This window comes from Mya arenaria, chromosome 6 (assembly GCF_026914265.1).
Source record: "Mya arenaria isolate MELC-2E11 chromosome 6, ASM2691426v1".
Classification (NCBI taxonomy): Eukaryota; Metazoa; Mollusca; class Bivalvia; order Myida; family Myidae; genus Mya; species Mya arenaria.
Window position 1 is genome coordinate 33172999 of NC_069127.1, and position 21329 is coordinate 33194327.

The 21329-nt window shown below is 34.8% G+C and overlaps 2 protein-coding genes across 2 annotated transcripts; both read right to left on the reverse strand.

Moving 5' to 3' along the window:
• Nucleotides 1-4401: 4401 nt before the first annotated feature.
• LOC128237735 (cytochrome P450 4A2-like) lies at nt 4402-12487 on the reverse strand. Its single transcript, XM_052953317.1, has 7 exons — nt 12480-12487; nt 12251-12393; nt 11923-12046; nt 9389-9584; nt 9027-9109; nt 5477-5542; nt 4402-4555 (listed from the first exon to the last, which is right to left on the reverse strand). Exons 1-7 carry the CDS (start codon nt 12485-12487, stop codon nt 4438-4440), a joined length of 738 nt encoding a protein of 245 aa, XP_052809277.1. The 3' UTR covers nt 4402-4437.
• LOC128238713 (cytochrome P450 4F6-like) lies at nt 12302-18584 on the reverse strand. The gene is made up of 6 exons (XM_052954886.1): nt 18426-18584; nt 17474-17669; nt 15274-15401; nt 13655-13779; nt 13245-13304; nt 12302-12694 (listed from the first exon to the last, which is right to left on the reverse strand). The coding sequence occupies exons 1-6, from the start codon at nt 18576-18578 to the stop codon at nt 12502-12504; spliced, it is 855 nt and encodes a 284-aa protein (XP_052810846.1). The 5' UTR covers nt 18579-18584; the 3' UTR covers nt 12302-12501.
• Nucleotides 18585-21329: the final 2745 nt, after the last annotated feature.

Sequence of the window (21329 nt, forward strand, 5' to 3'; positions counted from 1 at the left end):
GGCAGTAATAGCATTAGAACTATTCTATGTTTTTTATTTATTTATAAGCCCTAATCCCCCCGCCCTCCTACACACACGCACGCCTACACACAAACACACACGCATCCATTCAATCATACACATTCTTCCAGTCTCTCAAGCTTTTTCCCCTTATGGATTTTACAAGCTAAGTATTGTAGTGTCATCGTTCAGTGTCTCTTAGGCCTTTAAATTTGAGCCTTTTATAACACAAAACTAAACATATTAGGTTTTAGTAGAACTTTAAAGTCCTGAATAAATCGTTATCCTACTGGTTTTATCAGTTAACAAGAACATCAGAATGACTAAACGGTAAACGGTATGATGTAATATGTTTTAAAGTATCACGAAAAGGGAGATTACGACCATGTGATGATATCAATTAGTGAAGTATGATGAAAAGTGTTTGAAATAAGTCTGAATCATAGTCTAAGCAAAATCTAAGTTATCATTGTACCACACAAATTGTGTGAATATGAATATATTTTTGCATGCCTCACTTCCATAATTATTTCAGTGCGTTAAAATATGCATAAGCAAACACAGCTTTAAATGAAATGCGCAAACTATCCTAGCAATAAAGTCACAACTAATTATGGTCTCACATTTTATATTCAGGTGATTCAACAAGACCATGTACTTACAGTATTCTAAACAGTTGGTTGTTCATTTGGACGCGTATTGACCATAATTGAATAGGCAATATTTCGACGGTAAGAGATAATAATCCTACTCTTCTATACTATTCTGTCACTGTATCGTGACATTTTATATCCTGGCCATATACATATGTATATACTAGGGATTTTGCATCAATAGTTATTCATTACTGAAATTATTAAACGATTTTTAGTAAGTTGATAAAATCGAGCCTCAGCCAGGTTATTTTTTTTCAAATAACTGTGAATGTTAAATTATACTGATATAATAAGTTCTAACGTGATGCCTTATAGCGCCTCATACGTGGCACATTAGTATATAGCTCTTGTGACATATGATAATGTCTGAAATCTTTGATGATGCTATTGAGTATGGCGACAAAAAATGTCCCCCAAACAAATTATGTTAACCACATTGATGTCAAAACGGTGACTGCCAAACGTACTCAGCCTTATGTTTTTTATCCATTAGTTCCAATTGTAGTGAATTATCTAATAATATGACAGCCAGCGATTTTACTACTAACTAATCGGCTTTAACATTATATTGTTAAGAATATCCAGATATTTCATATCCAACTATACAAGATACGTGTGAGTTTATTTTAGGTCTTAGGTATTAAGAGTCATACTATTTAGAACATCAGGAATGTATTGTGTCATATTGAATCAAAACAAACAACTAAACCAAATTGTAAGGTGTTAATTTCAGTTCTAATAAAAAACACAAATTATTACCTTAGGAGTGATACCTGAACAATTTCCATATGCAATTTAGGAATGCAGAGCTGCCATGGACGCCATGTCGAAATACTCTTTGTCCTTCGGCGGTTGTATGCAGACTCAAGAGTATGTAATCGCATCGTCGGATACCCCCCATACACAACTGCTCTATGCATCGTTCTGAACCATGGGCGATTTGACTTGGAAAATCTCGTAATCATTAGTAATCAATTTTGCTTAATCAGGCAGTTTCATTGGTTTTCCAAGGTACCAGATTCTCTCTCGTAGAAATTCATTCTGGTGTAAGCCGGAAATAAATCGGGTCCGGCTTTTCAGTACAATTTTTGTTATCAACAGACACGAAAACATGGCCATGGAGACTTTATCAAAAATATTTTGTTTAATGGCACAAATATCAAAAGTATGACACTAGAAAAAATATACTGAACAATACTACACTCAGTTAACCTTAAAATGTATATATCTCTGATCACTAAATGATATGAAAACATCGCTGCTCACAACATGATATGACTATTGATCACTACATGATGTTAATACATCTCTGATCCCTACTTGAAATGAAAACATCGCTGATCACTGCATGTAATTAATACATTGCTGATCATGTCATGGTACGAATACAGAGCTGATCACACATTAATATATCGCTGATCAATAAATGTTATAAATATTGATCACTAAATGAATCTATGAATACATCGCTGATCACTAAATGATTGCGCCACAACTTTAAAATGTTCAGTTAATATCGATTAAAAAGTTAAGCACTCAACCTTGAATATAAATTAATATACAATAAAATAGTAACCAGTGAACGATTCAACTTAATTTACTTAACAAGTTTTAACGTGTATTAGTTAATTATTTTGTACAGACCCTTTTAAATTTCTGACTAATATAATGATTGATTGAAATCTTAAAAACTGTCATCCAGACACAATATCTGTTTAACAAATTGCATTTTTCTGAAGCCGTACAAAACAGTAGCCTTTTTTGCAAAAGTATTGCAATTTACATGAAGTACTTAATAGATATATAGATGATATATGGAATTGAAACACTTCTCCTAGCTTGCGTAGAAATATATCGCACTTGATTTATGGTCCCTTGCTATATAAACTTTTCGCGTGCTACTAGAAGATCAATCAATCAACTAAGTGGTCAATGTTTGCCCTTGGCCAAAACCAAAAGATTTAGGCAAAGCGATATGAAGATGTGACTGCTGTGTTTGGAGACAAAAAAAAACACTTCGATGCATAAGGTAAGGGTAAACTTATCAACTAATCATACTCGCATTCTCTTAAGTATTCATTAAAAATGATGTTGTATCATTTCACAACCGTTCTACACTAATGCAGATCATCAGATGTGATTCTCTCATAGTAGCACGTACTTCGTCTACTCCCAAAAGTCACACTGTCTCATGTTTAAATAGAAACCAACTTCCATTCCGTCTTAGGGACATAATACTACAGGATCAGCACTTTGGTGGTCAATTTGCTGATAAAGCAGTCATATCATTAGATGCTTAGAGCATATACTTCATTGTTAAGATCTTGAGCCTTTGCTTAAATATCTGCAATTGAAGACTAGATTCGTTGTCTTGCCCATTATATAAGATTCGTTGTTTAAATATAACCGTTAAATTATATTGCCAACATATGTCGTGGATATCACTCAGATTCGTTTAGCTTTATTCTTATCACCTAAACTGAGTACTTCTTCCTGGCCCAAACCCGAGGTTCTCCGAGTCTCCTCATGTCAGGTGCACGCAGCAGTCTGTATCCCGGATGGTACTTTCATTGAGTCTTCGAAATCCCGAATTCCGCCGTTGTAGGAATAATCGACTGCCTATTTTTTTCAAGTCAAGTCAACAGTTTACTGAGTAATAAAAGGCCACTGGCCCAAAATACATAACATACAAGAAAGGAATGAGTTAATCGATACAAGCAAAGTGTAAATAAAAATCATGATTACTTCCCCTTAACCATTAATGACTCCTATTCATGCACCCGTAATAAGTATCATTATAACGACTTATATTTATATAACTCAAGCCTTGAACCATAATTTTTATCAAAGCATCACTTTATCACACTTGCTCTTTCAATTTTTCATTAACTCTCACGTTTTTTTAAGTAGTAACTTAGATGCACGGTTTGTTTGTTTATTTGAATGTATCAAGGTCTGCCCCGCCTATTGACTGCATTGTGACTTGATCCTGCCGTGGCGCCATCACAACTGAAAGTGTGTATGAATGCAAGATGTGACATACGCTAGAAGTGACTGCAATTCGCCAACCCAGACATAAGACGACTTGAATGAACATATTGAGATACAAGAGATCCGGATGCGATACCATTGCTCTTTGCTCTTGGACCTGTACTGAGTACTCCCAGTACAAGCCATTTAATGCTGAGCGCAAGGCAAAACGCTACTGGTACCATAATTTAACGTCTTTCGGTTTGAACCCCGGATCTTCAGCACCCGAAGCGAACGTTCAACGTCTGAGCTATCGGGGGTCACGTGTATGCACCCATTACGATGTTCTTTTGTATGACACTGTTTGGTCACATGGTCGATATTTCATTTAAGGGAATATCTGACTTTCAGACCTTGCTTTAGGACTGTCCGGTTTGTTAATTCACAAATACAAATGCATGTTTACCCTAACGAATGAGTGTATCTAGTTTTAGTGTCTGTATTTGTGTATGTAGTGCTACTAGTTCATTGTCGTTTGGGCACTTGTCATGTGCCCCTAAACAGGGTTTGTATTTGATTGTTCGAGTTATGTGCTTCTTCCTGTAGTTTTCATTGTATCATTATTGTTATTATCAAAGTCGCTTGTTATTGATACTCCGTATCTCTTTCAGACTTTGATGCACTAAGAGACTATTTTGTTCAATTCATCTTTATCTTTATTTTTCTGTATATTAGTTGTAAGACATGTAAATCATTGTTCCGGCAGAGCATACCATTTCAGAAAACACAAATGTTTAAGGTCTCTGTAGTTCTAGCACTGGCGTCTGTTGGACCTTTCCTTCAGGCACACTTTAAGTCCAGTCGTGGACCGAGTGATCATATCCCACAGCATATCCGGCTTATGACCTGGATCCGGTCGAACCTCAAACCTTAAACATAAAAGCAAATATAAGCTACGAAAGAAAGCATGTGATGTTGATAATAGTGTGCAATGGTCCCTATCAGGTAATAATTTCAATTTAATACGCATCTTTCAGTGCCACATCTACACCATTTGATTTCATTTTCAATATCTACATAAGCCTTGAAAGGTATTCCTTCATGAGTGTCATGTTTGGAACGATAATTGTTTTAACTTTGTTGAAATTGAGTTATTTTACATATCATTTTATAATAAACAACCAAAACAAAACTCGCAAATCATTTCAACAGAGTTTGTAAATCCAAGCCTATTTATCTCAATACTGAATCGTGTTACTAAATGTTAAGACAAAAAAAAGGAACATTTCCTATAACATTTTCAAAACTATCAATAACGACTAAGCTCTTTTTTATCTTTTAAAGATTTTTGATCATTGAATCAAGCATTTTCTCCACATTTCGCACACAAAAGTATATCCTTTGTCTGATCTTTTAAAACGTGAACAAGTTCCTTTAACATTTAATTAATGGCTATGCATTGAAAAGATATGATGAGGCTTATATAACTTTATTGTAATTATTGATAAGTGTTGGTTACCTTGTGAGCTGGTGGTCATATAAAACAGTTAAAGCATTAAGAAGACTCGTTTTTCAGTAAACCTGTTTATCACTGACCGTGTGGTGTTTATAAGTGCGTGTCTCTAATTCTTTGTTTTGGGGCCCTTGTATTGCGCCTATTAACAGGGTTGTTATTCTTTTCAGTTTTCGACTGCTGGGCTTGGTCCTTAAGTTTTCAGTTAAAGTTGTCCTTAGTTTATAGTATTAATCGTATCGAAATGTAACGTTCTTGCTGATTCAATTCGTATTAAGGGACCTTTCTACCACGAGCATATGTGTCGTTAAAGATTCCACTGAAAATTTGTTCTCACCTATTGACAAACTTAGCAAGTGAAATCTTAAGTTCGTTCAAGGCAAATACTTGACCAATACAGTTTCTGAAATAAAAAATAAATTGATTATTAGTTTTATTCAAAACATTCCAATTAAGAAATATAAAATGAAACCCCCGCCTTTTAATAAATACTGAGATAGTACTACATGTACAAAGAAATAGGGCATACCAGTTTTTAAAATGATTATTTCTCGATCATGCGTATTGCATCTTGTTTGATTGGTTTCTGATAATTAAATACGATGCCATGATTTAATGCAGATACGCGCATTTATAATAGTTTGCTCCATTTATAAACCCCTATCTCTATAATGAATTACACACACTTCCTAACAGAATGAGCGAAGAACACAAAGATACTTTTATTAATAGAAAGACCTGAGAGCACAAAGACAATCTTACTAATATAAAGTCCAAAGAGCATAGAACCACCACAACAAATATAATAAGGGAATAACACAAAGACACCATTACTGCTACAATGAGCAAAGAGCAGAGAGACACTTTTACTAATATGAAAAAAAACCTAGACACCCGTACTGTTACAATGAGCGAAAAGCACAAAGACACCCTTCGTTCTGCTACAATGAGCGAAAAGCACAAAGACCTCCTTCGTTCTGCTACAATGAGCGAAAAACACAAAGACACCCTTACTGTTACAATGAGCGAAACGCACAAAAACATCTTTACTGCTACAATGAGCGAAAAACTTATTCTTATAATGACTGAAGAGCACAACGACACCATTAATAATTCAATGAGCGAAGAGAACTCGATCAGCGAAGAGCATAAAAACACCCAAACCTATAAACTGAGCGAAGAGCACAAAGACACGCTAACTAATATAATGAGCGAAGAGCACAAAGATATTAAAACGTTTACAATGAGCAAAGAGCACAGAGCCATTCTTATGTATACAATGGGCAAAGAGCCCAGAGACATTCGTACGTATACAATGAGCGAAGAGCACAGATACATTCTTCGTAAGAATGTATCTGTGCTCTTCGCTCATTGTATACGTAAGAATGTATCTGCGCTCTTTGCCCATTGTCTAGCAGTAAGACACCTTAACTAATCTAATGTGCAAAAAGCCAAACAAACACCCTTCCTAAGGAAATGAGCAAAGAGCACAAATACACCCTTACTAGTACATTGAGGAAGGAGCAAAACGTCACCCTTTCTATTATTAAAAGCGAAGAAGACAACGTCACTCTTACGGGTACAATGAGCAAAATATCACAAAAGTACCCTTAATAAAACAATGAGCGAAGAGCAAAAATGCACCCTTACTTGTATACAAAGCGAAGAGCACAAGTTCACCCTTACTAGTGCAATGAACGAAGCGCTCAAAGTCACCCTTACTAGAATAATGAGAGAAGAGCACAAAGTCACCCTCACTAGTACTATAAGCGAAGAGCACACAGTCACTCTTACTAGTATTATAACCGAAGAGCACTTAGTCACACTCACTATTATAATGAGCGAATGACACTATTACACCCTTACTAGTATAATAAGCGAAGAGCACAAAGTCAACCTTACTAGTATAGTGAGAGAAGCGTACAAAGTTAACCTTACTAGTGTAATAAGCGAAGAACACAAGATCAACATTGTTAGTATAATAAGCGAAGATCGCAAAGTCACCCTTACTAGTATAGTTAGTGAAGAGCTCAAGTTCCCCCTTACTAGAATAATGAACGAAGACCACAAATTCACCTTTAATAGTATAAAGAGCGAAGAACACAAATTCACCCTTACTAGTATAATGTGCGAAGAACACACAGTCAATCTCTTACTACTATAATGAACGAAGAGCACAAAGTCTACCTAATTATTTTAATAAGCGAAGAGGACAAAATCAATCTTACTAGTCTAAGAAGCGAAGAGCACAAACTCAGCCTTACTAGTTAAGAAAGAGATAGGCACAAAGTCACACTTAAAATTATAATGAGCGAAGAACAAAAAGTCAGCCTTACTGGTATATTGAGCGAATACCACAAAGTCAACCTCACTAGTAAAGCGAGAAAAGAGAACAAAGTCAAACTTACTAGTATAATGAGCGAAGGGCACAAATTCACCCTTACTTGTATAATAAGCGAAGAGCACAAATTCAACCTTAGTAGTAAAATGAACGAAGAGAACAAAGACAATTACTAGTATAATGGGAGAAGAGCACAAAGTCACCCTTACTAGTATAATAAGTGAAAAGCACAAAGTCACCCTTACTAGTGTAATGAGAGAAGAGAACAATGTCAATCTTACTAGTGTAATAAGCGAAGAGCACAAGTTCACCCTTACTAGTACCATAAATGAAGAGCACAAGTTCATCCTTACTAGTATAATGAACGAAGAGCACAAGTTCACCTTTAAGTAGCGAAGAGCGAAGAACACAAAATCACCCTTATTAGTTAAATGAGCGAAAATCACAAGTTCACCTTTACTAGTATAATAAGCGAAGAACACAAGTTTACCTTTTATAGTTTAAAGAGTGAAGAACAAAAATTCACCCTTACTAGTATAATGAGCGAAGAACACAACGTTACCCTTTACTGGTGTAATAAGCGAAGAGCACAAGTTCAACTTTACTGGTATAATGAGCGAAGAGTACAAAGTCAACCTTACTAGTATAATAAACGAAAAGTACAAAGTCACCCTTACTAGTATAATGAGCGAAGAACACAACGTCTACTTCTTACTGCTCTAATGAGCGAAGAACTAAAAGTCAACCTCACTAGTATAATGAGGGAAAAGGAAAAAGTCAACCTTACTAGTATAATAAGCTTATAGCGCAAAGTCAACCTTACAAGAATACTGGGCGAAAAGCACGAAGTCACCCTTACTACTATAATGCGAGAAGGGCTCAAAGTCACCCTTTCTAGTATAATGAGCGATGAAAAAAATCACCCTTACTAGTATAATAACCGAAGATAACAAAGATAACCTTACTAGTATTATGGGAGAAGAACATAAAGTCACTTTCACTGGTATTAAGCGAAGAGCACACAATCATCCTTACAAGTATAGTGAGCGAAGAGCACAAAGTCAACCTTACTAGTATAATAAGCGAAGAGCACAAAGTCACCCTTTCTAGTGTAATGAGCGAAGAGAACAAAGTCACCCTTTCTAGTATAGTTAAAGAAGAGCACAAAGCTAACCTTACTAGTATAATGAGCGAAGAGCAGAAAGTCAACCTTTCTAGTATAGTGAAAGAAGAGCACAAAGCCAACCTTACAAGTATAATGAGCGAAGAGCACAAAGTCACCATTACTGGAATAGTGAGAGAAGATCACAAAGTCAACCTTACTAATATAATAAGCGAAGAGCAAATAGTCAACCTTTCTAATATAATAAGTGAAGAGCACAAAGTCAACCTTACTAGTATAGTGAGAGAAGAGCACAAAGGCACCCTTACTAGAATGCACGCAGAGCAGATATATACTTTAGCTAAATGAGCGAAAAGCACATGAGCAAACGTAAACGTTCATGACATATACAGTAAACTACTGATGTTGCAAAGAATGACCTACCTGGATCCGGCAGAGAAAGGTGCAAAACCGAACACTTCATGCTCTACTTTCTGTTTGTCGCTAAATCTCTCTGGGCGGAAATCCTGAAACGTCACGTATTTAAAGACAATGAACTCGTGCTTGCTCAATAAAACCAACAACGAAACGTAAAGCTTCGATTTCCGATTCACGCTTTCTTCTACCAAAATAAAGCAGCTTGGCGTAGAAAAGTTAACAGCTAAGGTAATAATTGTTTTATCACGCAGACAACATACTTCCAATCATTAAGTCATCAAATGTCATCAAATCAGTTATCCGCCGTGTATAGGTTTCTGCGATTCATAAGCTGACACTGTTAAACATATCGTCGGAGTTCATCATACCTCAGGATTTTTCCAAATTGCAGGGTTATGGTGCATAATGTAGATAGGTACATCCACTCTAGAACCGGGTGGTATCTCCAATCCGTCCAGCACGATAGTATTTGGGCTCTTCCTGCTTATGACTGGGACTGGGGTGTAGTAGCGCAGAACTTCCTTGATGTATATAGGGATATATTTGAAGGCATGTAGATCCCCACTGTAACAAAACATAGTCTGATAACCGACAGATATATATTTTATACATGTATACACATATTATAATGTATATACCGTAAACAAATAGAGAATAAACGTTTATTTCTTATCTTTTTAAGTTTCTCAAGTATAAATTATTTTCAAGAGTGGCGAGGCACGCGAGAAAATAAATTTTTATATGATCACGAGCTCATCACCATGGTAAATCATTTAATACTTTGTTTGCGCCGGCCATGAAGGGATAACTGTTGATTTCAAGTCCGTTGGAGTTAAATGCGGTTAAATCATCATTGTTTGCATGCTGGAATATCATAAGGCAAACAAATATTTCGAAGACGTTTCATTGTTGAAAGTCGACGATCAGGTGAGTGGTTGTATTTATTTATTGTTTGTTGTATGAATTTATCATGAAATGCGTTTTACAAAGTAAAGCAGTTTAAACATATACTTGAAAGATGGTAAAACATTTAATTTATTATTTATCTTACTTCAATATCCAAGGAAAGTTTTGTTTATTTACAAGAAAATATTAATTAAAACATACACAATCCATTATTTTCGTGCAAAACATTCGTTGTTTGCATGTATTTCAAATTAAATCAAATTGAAGTAACTACCAATTTCAATAAAAATTCTTTTTTATTCACTCCAATGAAATTTAAACTGATGTTGTTTGATTGATAAAACTCCATATTTCACCAGAAAGCTCAAAAGAAGGAATGATTTGTTACTTGGTGTATTTTGTTTGTCTTACGTATAAACTAACAGATGTACCGCACAGCAATTATGATTTATCGGTATCCGAACTAGCAAATATTTTAAAGCTAGAAGTCTCAGCAATCATATCGGCGTTAAGGTGAGACTCAGGAAACATGATTTAATTGTCAGTATCAGCTTGACGAGCGCTTTTGGATGTCGACGTTTGAACGGGCAAGTATTGTCTTACTATTGTAGCTTGCGATTGAACAAACACATTGCCAAATTATCTCAGTTGCTAGTACATCTACGCGACCAAGCTAATAAATCGACGGTCATTGGCTCCATCTCACACCAGACGCGTTTTCTTTTACAGGTTATGACATTAACTTGCCAACCAAGGCAACTTAATACATAAGAACTAACCCTAGACATTAACAGTATTGATTTTGATAACAAATGCGGGACGCATTTCAATCTGCTCGTTGCCTGTATTGGTGGAATGCCAGCATCCGACCATTAGTGTAATTTTGGAACATTCTCAATTATTAACCTCAGGGGATTCTATAAACATTTTAAGCCACTGGACTAGATCTAACAGGTACATAATTTTTTTAAAATTGTTCATATTGAAATGTTGAAGTATATTCTTATTGTATGTTTTGCACAATAAATTGAAGCAAGAAGTCATGCTGTTATTTTGCTTTTCGGTACATTGCAAATTAACGATTATTGTGTGACCATTTTTTGAACATTTGGAGCACTTTTCTACCCCATTTTAGGGCGTTTTTGTTGTTAATAAACTAGTTTTGATTTTAAATAGTTTTCACAAACTGTGTATTTGTTGTGACCGTTTAAAAACACCATAAACCGGTTCTATTGTTTGTTTTACGAAAACCGAAACTGGTTTTTGAAACTATCGATACCCTCTGCGGATCCGTGTGGTCGGTATTTTTCATCCGAAAACTAGCTGACTATGGAAAAACAGCATGGCGGACAATGTTCAAACACGTGTGTTGAAACACCACTTAGTTAACACAGGAAAACGACCATCTGCGGTACCATTGTTTTGAAAAAAATAAAGAAAAGAAATATTGGCTACATGCAGAAGGTTCATCATGTTGTTGAAGCTGTACACGACACCATGCATTTGTTACTTCAAGAAATCTTTCGAAACAGGTTTCCAAACCGCCAAAAACCTTGAAACCAAAACTGAAACTAGTTAACAAAAACTACTTAAATTGTGTAAAGTCATTTGTTGAATGGTTTCACAATTGTGTATCCAAATGTAGCACCGTCATTGCAACAAATAATTGGCATTTTCAATACATGCGAGTGTTTCTTATTTTCACCACCTATGAAAAGGTTTTTTTAAGCAAACATCATTCATTCAGTCATGTTTTATATTTTATTTTATTTTTAGAAATTAAAACGGATATCTCATTTGCTTTGTGTTAGTATCAAAATCACGACTATTTTAAAATAACGAAACAAAACTTTTATTAAATTTCTCCAAACTCTATTTAAAGAACATTGAAATCCTTACACCTTTTTCCGAAGATAGATTTCTGACCAGTAAGTAGCATATTGAATTGCTGAACTATTTGCATACATTGATTTAAACATTTCCCAACTGTACTTACGGGTCGACATGTTTTTTCGATCCTACAACGCTCTTGGCGTCTTCATACACTTTCTCTTGTATATCAGGGTACTGTCCGAGGGCATATATACCCCAGGCCAGAGCAGAAGCTGTGGTATCGTGACCTGAAATACCAAGTATTTTGTACACTAGCGTTCATGTATTTTAGTCTTTACCCACGTGGTGGCATCACTGATTTGTAACATTACTAAATCGAAACACACAAATGATTTGGCTGTATCAAGTAGTTATACTATACTTGGAATATAGTAATGTTTGAACACAGGTCAGGCATCATTCATGTGCTGCAACTGATTAAATAAACCAACCTTCAAATGTGAATGTATCGACTTCGTCCTGTATTTCCTGCCTGTCCAGTCCCCGGCCCTGCTCATCTTTGGCCGACAAAAGAATGTCCAAGAAGTCCAGTCGCCTCTTCCCGTCGGAATGACCAACCTCCAACGGGTGCTCTCTCTGGAATGTTTAAAAAAAGTAAACCGACAGTCAAGACACACACATTATACACATTCCAATCTCGTAACCGTCAAAAACATTTACCTCTGCATTATGGGTTATTTACTTAATAATTTAAAAGCATTTGTTTCAAACCACTGGGTTGGATTTCGTATTTAAAAATAGTAAATCGACTTTCCAATGACATTTGCCTCGCGTCAATGATTTTCCTTGTAAATCCTTGCACCACATTGATAAGTTTCTTCCATTCTCTGCCTTCTGCAGACAGGTAGTAAAGCCACTGTGGAATATACGGGGTTCTAAAATAAAAAATAAAAATAAAATATATCGAACAAAAACATTGAGGATTATAATTTGTTTCAGGATGAGACCGTAATAAATTTCATCGAGTAAAAAATCTATATTTTACGAGTTGCGTAGCAACGAGGGCAATAGATATTCAATTTGGTGTTTACCAGGTGATAAATATATGGCGATCGTACACTAATATGTACATATATTAGATATGTTTGTAAAAGTGCGTCAACTGTATATGAACATAACGTCATTTCGGAAATTATGTCGTTGAAATTGTGTCCTTAAGCCCACAGCGCGCTGAACTTTACTTTGAAAGTAAGAGCGGGCTAATATAACAAAAAAGAGACAAATATCAAATATCTGTTTAACTGTTTGAAACAGCAAAATATCAGTTTTGGTTTACTTATTCATTTCTTTTCGCTACAGAAAATGTAATAAAACTTATTTATTTCAACATTTAGTTTAGATGGACTCGTTATTTTACCTTATCAGAACGTGAATTTTGATTTGTTGATTTGTTGGATACTTGTTACCGTCAACTACTTAACTTACAAACAACGGTTCACGAGTAAGGTACCCATCCGTTGCACCGCCTTGACGTACTCTTCATTCCTAAATATATATTTCAAGTATTATAGATACAATTAATCATAAAGAAATATTTATATAACATATAACACTACATGAAAAGATGTGAAAACCTAAACAATAATCTATATTAGTATAAAATGCAGTCATGCCGTTTTTATTTGCCAAGTTGATGAACTATACATAAAATGCTAGAAAAAAGATCATTAATACTAATGCAAAAAGGTACAGAAACAACCTCAGTAGCAAAAAGTTTAAAAATACTCATGTTGGCCTGCACCTGAAAGCTATTTGAATATCGGCAAAAGGGGGCGGTTTTACAAAAAAAAGCATGACGTCAGCCTAAATATCACATGAAAAATTATGATACATACATTTTTGCTTGCATCGAACCATCAAATGATAGAGAACATTTCATCATGGTATCCAAGGTCATCCGGGACACCAACGGATAAATGTCTACTAATGGACTAGCCGACATATTTTCTATCACCTTTTCCTGGAAAAAATATTTTAAAATAAGTATTTGCATAACTCCTGTATTTATACCTCATGTGGATTTTACTGTCCTTCAGACTTTCGATTGGCCCACGTTCATTTAAATAGCGACCACAGTTTCAATTATGCTTTAACGCTTTGTTGTGTCTGTCAAGTCAATGTATTGTTTGTTGTTGTTTAGAATCTGTTGTTGTTGTTTTTTTTCATTCAAATGCATATGAGTCTCGGTGAAAGAAGGCAATGCTTTGACTGACAGTTGTAATGGAGCTCCTATTGGTTAGACAATGCTTCAACTGTATTGATTTTTGGCTGTGTTGTCTCATTTGTACGGTTTGTTTCATTAAAGCAGATAATTCTAGAGTTAAAGAAGCTATCTCTCTGACAAGGCCAGATTGGGCGCATTTGTAACATTCCTGTGACTCCTCTTATTTTTATTGCATCAACAAGCTATCTTAGAAAAAAAGGTTCATAAGCTTACAAGCCTAATGTTCTTGAAAAGTGCTTCAAAATAAGTAGTAGTTGCATGGCTACAATGCATTCTACTATTCGCTCAAAATTATCTTGTGGCTTTGAAGATTTTCCTTTTTTTATAACAAGTTTTCTTTAGAATACCTCTCCACTTACAATCAGTGATTAGTAAATACTTAAGCCGTTAAACCATTTAGAGCACAGTAACACATCACCTTAGCCTGTAACTGAAAACATGTCCAAGTTGATCGGAGCTCGTAATGATAAGGAATTGCTACACCGCGCGGTTGTAACAAACAAAAGAGAAAGTGAAAGCATTAAACATTCATAAGATACAAACGAATATGTTAAAGATCTTATTTCATTCAAAGCGGCCTGATTTTAGAAAGAAATGAAGTTAAATAGACAAAATATGAAAGTGTTGCTGTCAAACTTTTAGTGGTTTTTCTTTCGATAATTTTGCGTCAAATAACGAAAGTGTTACGACATTCTGCTGACATAAACGGACATGTCATTTGAAGAGAATGACATGCTATATCATTTTAAATAATGATAAGCTCAAAATATTCAGTCCTGTTTCTTCAATGAACAAAGTTTCGTTGACTGTTGTTACATTTCTATCTAAAATTTGCATTAACTGTCAATTTCGTTAATTAACAAAATAATGAGGATGCAGTTTTTAATAGGTGTTCTTACAGAAAAGCAACATTTAAGACAAGCAATAATAATGAAAATAACATTAACAATAAAGCACAGGCCAAAAAAAAAATAATTTTCAATATCTTAGCTAAAACTAAAACAAAAAGCATCGAATTACTCCATTGTTGCTGTCATCAATTCACAATAGAACACTATAGAATTTATAAGTTTGATATGAATCCCAAGTTTATGTCACCAAAACATTTATTTACCCAAATTAATAACGCTGACTGTTTCAGAGACATATTTCAGAAATTCGCAAGTCCATTTACTGTTTTCATGTTTTTTTTACAAACAAAATAAATAATTCAGTTGCACAGCTACACACCTGGAAGTCATCCGACGCGCTGTTCATTATGTCAACGTATCCTGTCAGAATACTAAAGTGGAATGCGGGTGTGAGCAACTTCCGGATTCTCTCCCACTTCCAGCCATCGCTGATCAGCAGTCCCTCGCCTTATGATAGAATATCATACTTCGTGAAACGACACATAGCAAAGGTGAAGAACTTGAAATGGTCTTATTTAATAATGCTTTTCGTGTGGGCCTTTGCCCATATGTAACTACATTCAACGGTGGTCTAATTTATTTATTATATTTACGCCGGTGTTATTTTTGAATAATATAGGTCTGCCCACATCCTAGAATGGCTGCAGTATGGCTTGCCCACAGCAAATCCCCAAAAGTGATATAAATAACATTTTAAAGTGAAGGGAGAATTTTACTCCAACCATATTTATGCCTGCAATTATTATCAAAAAATCTGTAGCAAACCCTGTCATTTATCTGGGTGGTTTGTGTTAAATGCTACAGTTAAAAGATAAACATACACACAGATAGTGTAATGAGGTCATTTACCTGCGACGAACAGCTGTTAAATGCCTTAATATCTAGAACATAGTGGAATTGCCCTTAACCAGTAGCGAATAAACAACCTACTTTGATATTGTTAAACTTTCAACCTATGAAGCAGCCATTAATCAATTAGAAATTTATTGCAAAGAGAGACAAATAAATGACAATTTCTGTTTTCGAATTTAAAAGTGTCCAAATGATCGTATCAGCATCACAAAATGTTGATACAAATCGAAATAAATATCGTGAAATTAATAACAAACAAGAAGTATCTTTAAAAAAGATTTTTTCTCGGCCGTGGTAAACCAGCGGAATGACTAGTGTCCGAATGCTTTAATTGTTCGAGTAAAAGAGATTGTTTTTGGTTTAATTGTTGTTGAGTTATTCCTGAGTCAATGCAGCTTTTTGAAAGGAATATCGTAACCGCGCACAATATTACAGAGTATTTCAATGTTTGACTGAACACGTGTTATTTTTTCAATGTTTTCACCCCTAAAAAGGTAACGAAACGACATGTGCTGTATATTAGATTTATTGTTGAGCGTCAATATATACAACCAAAAGGAACTAAGTTTTTGAGACTATAATGCTCGACTTCAAAGGTAGTAAGCCATTTTGCTTGTAGCTTCCAACTAAACACTCTTATGATAAAATAGCTCAAATATAAACTAATTCTACATATTGAAACATAAAATAACTCACTTCACTAGGAATAATTCCTATTGTATCTATATTGTCAGCCATCGGTTAGCAGTACCCCTCTATCTCTTTATAATCTTCGGCTAATTAGTCAGCATTTAAGAACGACCCGACATGACTTTTTTGTTAAGTAGGTCTCAATGCAAGGAATGAAACTAAAACAGGACTTTGTACACATAAAACGATCGAATCCGAAAACAGTGTGTATACTATTTTAAGCGATTTACTCCTTTTGTGTTTACACTTTAAAAATGATCTGTCTTACTTAACTGGAAAATCGTTCACAGGAAAATAAAATCTTAAACTTTTAAACAATCAGAGATCTGAAGAGCTCGTTCCCAATAATCCTATATTTAATTGACTATTTTTCAAAATAACCAATGGGAATTCTAATTTTAGTTTAAAATGATCAATGAATTTTTTAATTTTGTTCAGTTCATTTCTGTGAATTTCACAGGAGGTCAGGATAATTTTAGAGTAAGTAAGTCAAGTTTATTTTAATAACGTTAATTGATTGGTTCAATGTAAGATATAGTATATTTCATCGAGTGAAAACCAAAAAGTATATTTCACGACTAGCGGAACAACGAGTTACATATTCACTGTTGGTGTTCACAAGGTGAAATATATTCCAACTTACACTTAAACAAACAATTTTTCAATTTATTATATGCCTTAATGTGAGTTTGAATTAATTGTATTACACTTTGTTAGAAAAACGCGCCAGTATGTATGCGCACGAAACGTCATTTCGGAAATAGCGTTGTTGAAATTGTGTCCCAGCCCTGTGCGCGCTGACGTTTGATTTGGAACTGGATCAGGGCCAACATTAAAAAACTGAAAATATCAATTTGTAATTTCAATGTTTGAAACAGACAAATATCAATTTGGTTTCACTGATTAAATTCTATAAACTGTAAAGTAGAATTATAATAAAATGTCTTATGTGTATTAACGTTGATTTTCACATTTACCCATCCAATCTTGCAAGTAATGATATCCATCAAGCCTCCCTCTAGCCTTCCTGTGCTCCTGACCAATCAGCTGTTTGAACGTGTCTGGATGATTGACACAAACTACCGGGTTCGGCCCCAGCCAGATGCAGAACAGTTTACAGCCGGTTTTGTACATTTCCATTCCATACTGAACATAATCCTTGGAGCCTTTTATCTGAAATATGTGAGACGATTATCATGATGATGTGTTAAATGTTCATGAAACAATTAATTATATTCAACGTATATTGTATATCATAAATTGTTGTTTGCACATACAAGTTTTTTTTTCAGTCTTGAATAGCATGTGCAACAATATATATGTGATATGTTGATACCCCCTCTAATGGACTCTTTTACAGAATGGCACTGAAATGTATTATTCATTTAGCTAACGTTGAAATACTTAAAATTAGTGTAGTTATTTGCTTTACTTCACAAACACAAAAATGTTCTTCTTGGCCAAATAAACCACTATTAAATCAACTCTAATCAGCACTTATCGTGGAATCCATTTCAAATTAAGCGCGAGCACCTGCAATATTGTCAAGTAAAAGTGAAAGTATTATAGACTAGATTTATCGAGTGCGCGTGCGCCGTTTTTTTTTTTATCCATATCGCGTTTACAGAGCAGCACAAAGTCAACCACTTCATAGACAAAATAGAACATTGATAAAGAGTCTCTGCATAATGAAGATATTTTGGTTATATATTCAACTACAACTAACGGCGAAGGAAGGAAAGCCTTTCCTCAAACAATGATTAATCATAATTTGCCAATCTATAAGAAAGTACCTTAAGTACCTGTAGGTTAAGACGATGCCAGTTTGGCGCCCTGGTTCATTATATGTATACGAAAACTCTTTGTAATTTTGCATAAAAGGTTGTTGTACAGATTCAATTTAAATTGACAAGTAAAAGTAAAACCAACCCTGTTTAAATGCCCAAGCAGCCAATGCGAGGGTTGTTGTGGAACTTTCCGAAGTTTTCTACACATCCGGACATATTTAAAAACTGAGAAGACTCCTTTCCAAATCAACACAATAAGAATACCACAAACAATTGTCCATGAAATGTTTTCCATATTCCGACATTGAAGTGACCTATATATTTCATAATATTCGTAATGTGGGTGAAAAAGATAACGATTTATGTATATAGGTCAAAGCGTTTTACTAGCAGATAACCGTGTTAGCTATACAAGGGAGTAACTCTGTATACTACATATTGTATAATATTTGAGTTGTCCCTCTTTTATATCGATATAAATGCTGTTAGGTGGATGCTAAGTGTTTTCGTTCACTATTTATTTCTGTGTGATACATCGTAGACGCTGAAGGTGCAATGTCACTATAAAAACACACTGACTTGATTTATTTAAAAACAATGTTATTATTGTTAATGAAAGCGTCAAAACTTTCATTATATCATTATATATCATAACAACCACAAGTTTCACATACATTATGCTATATAAAAACTGTGTATTTGGTATTAGTAGCTTTCAAATAGAAAAACGTGAAAATAGTATTGGCTTTAAAAAATGTTCACGTTACAAAATTGTTAAGAGGTGTTTTCATATACAATCAGGTGAATTCATGTATACACTTATCGTCAGATAACCCCTATATGTATTCACTTATCGTCAGATACCCCCTATATGTATTCACTTATCGTCAGATACCCCCTATATGTATTCACTTATCGTCAGATACCCCCTATATGTATTCACTATCGTCAGATACCCCCTATATGTATTCACTTATCGTCAGATATCCCCTTTATGTATTCACTTATCGTCAGATACCCCCATTTGTTTCACTTATCGTCAGATACCCCCTATATGTATTTACTTATCGTCAGATACCCCCTATATGTATTCACTTATCGTCAGATACCCCCTATATGTATTCACTTATCGTCAGATACCCCCTTTATGTATTCACTTATCGTCAGATACACCCTATTATACACTACTGCGCTATGACCGTTGTGTACCGAGGGCGATTAGGTTCGCGTCATTTTAAAATTGCATGTGATTTATCAATGGCATTTAATTTCAGAATAAGTTTTAGTTTAAAGTGTAATGTCTTTCATTGTCAACAAAACACGGTTCACTGTTTGATTTGATATTTTTAAATGAATTCATGTTTGAGGTTCATGTACATGTCCGAAGAAAGGAAACGCATATGACTTCAGTTGATTCTTCATTGAAAATAAGGGAAACTGTATCAATGATTTACATTGATAATCGGATTCAGTAATATTGGCAATATCTAAAGTTATGTCAGACGCGAGGAAGTCCCGTTTCAAAATGGTATCTTGTTGTTGCTTAGAGAAATTATTCAGTACGTCCGACCAGCTCTGCTTGGAGGACTCAGTAAATAGTTGACCTTTCTTTACAACAAGACAATGTAGATGTAGTAACATTGATAAAACTCTTGACATATTTGATGTATGTAGGTTTCCAGGGAAAATACGCCTTTAATATGCTACGCCCTGGACAGTCAGATTGAATGTGTAGTCAAACTGATCTAGTTGTAAAATGTAGTTTGCTCTTATGTCTAAGATGACCTTAACATTTACAGAAGGAACGACTGATTCTTGATTTCAACAACTAAGTTACAAGCTTGCCACTACGTCTCTTTACAAACGAATTATTTTTATAAGTAAGATCACATGATACTTTCTGCATTTTGCTGGATAATGATATAGTTTCATAGATTATTCCAAATACCTAAAGGCCATGGGCATACATCAATTGATTTCATAATATATGTAATTATATACAAATCTGTCAATCGATCGTTGATCACAATCTTTTTGATTTCATGTATACTTATTTATGCTAACACGCGTGTGTGTGAGTGTGCATGCGTGCGTGCGTGCGTGCGTGCGTACGTACGTACGTGTGTGTATGTGTGTGTGCGTGCGTGCGTGCGTGCGTGCGTGCGTGTGTGTGCGCGCGCATGCGAGCGTGCGTAAGTGCGTGCGCGTGTGTTTGTGTGTGCGTGCGTGCGTAAGTGCGTGCGTGCGTGCGAGTGTGTGGTACCTGAGATTGTTTTGATCCATTGTTCTTTTAAGTGTATTTTTATATTGCAAAAATTAAATGACATTGTATAAAGCATTAAAACATGTCCACAGGTCATGTTTCAAATTGTTTAGTTGGTGTATAGTTATTATTGGATACTTCTAGACCAATCAATAAACATGTTTTATAATTTTCTTTTCAAGATGACGTCAGTTATTAGCATGCCAGGTTGAAGTCTCAGGTAAAAATATATTTAATGTTATTCCTGTTCATCGCATTTCCCGTCTAGGATTCTTTTATTGCAAATGTTCGCCCCTAAACTAGTATCAGTTAAATACTTCAGCATTTAATATTTAGGATTCACTTGTTAAACACTAATTATGTATTATTAGTTTATATAATGTAAAATGTTTATGATGATGATGCGGTCAAAATTGTAAAACTTGTATCTACATCATAAGGATATTCAATGTGCTAAACAGGAAGTAGCCTTTCTCTGTGTATTTGGGGTTCTGATTTACGTATTTAAAAACAAAAATGAAAATGGTTAATATTTTCTCTAATAACTTGTTTCAAGACAAGCTGTCTCTGAAATAAGTAAAGCAATTGAATGATAACATAGCTTTAATAATTGCCTTTTGAACAATAATGGGACATGGTTATGTGAGTTTTTCTCTGCATCATACGTCAATTTGAACTGATTATTAAAATCAGTAGGATATAGAACATGCAGGAATAATTACCTATGGCAATGCTTGAATGGCAAATACATATAAAATAAGAAAATTGTTTTTACATCACGAT

Excerpts from the sequence above, each read along its gene's own strand:
- LOC128238713 (XM_052954886.1), bottom strand. The coding sequence starts at position 18,578 with ATGGAAAACATTTCATGGACAATTGTTTGTGGTATTCTTATTGTGTTG. Across the intron at positions 15,402-17,473 it reads TTACTTGCAAGATTGGATGG|GCGAGGGACTGCTGATCAGC; the intron begins GTAAATGTGAAA and ends TTCTATCATAAG. Across the intron at positions 13,780-15,273 it reads GCGCGTCGGATGACTTCCAG|GAAAAGGTGATAGAAAATAT; the intron begins GTGTGTAGCTGT and ends TATTTTTTCCAG.
- LOC128237735 (XM_052953317.1), bottom strand. Across the intron at positions 9,110-9,388 it reads CAATTTGGAAAAATCCTGAG|GATTTCCGCCCAGAGAGATT; the intron begins GTATGATGAACT and ends GTGACGTTTCAG. Across the intron at positions 5,543-9,026 it reads CCTTTCTCTGCCGGATCCAG|AAACTGTATTGGTCAAGTAT; the intron begins GTAGGTCATTCT and ends TTTTTATTTCAG.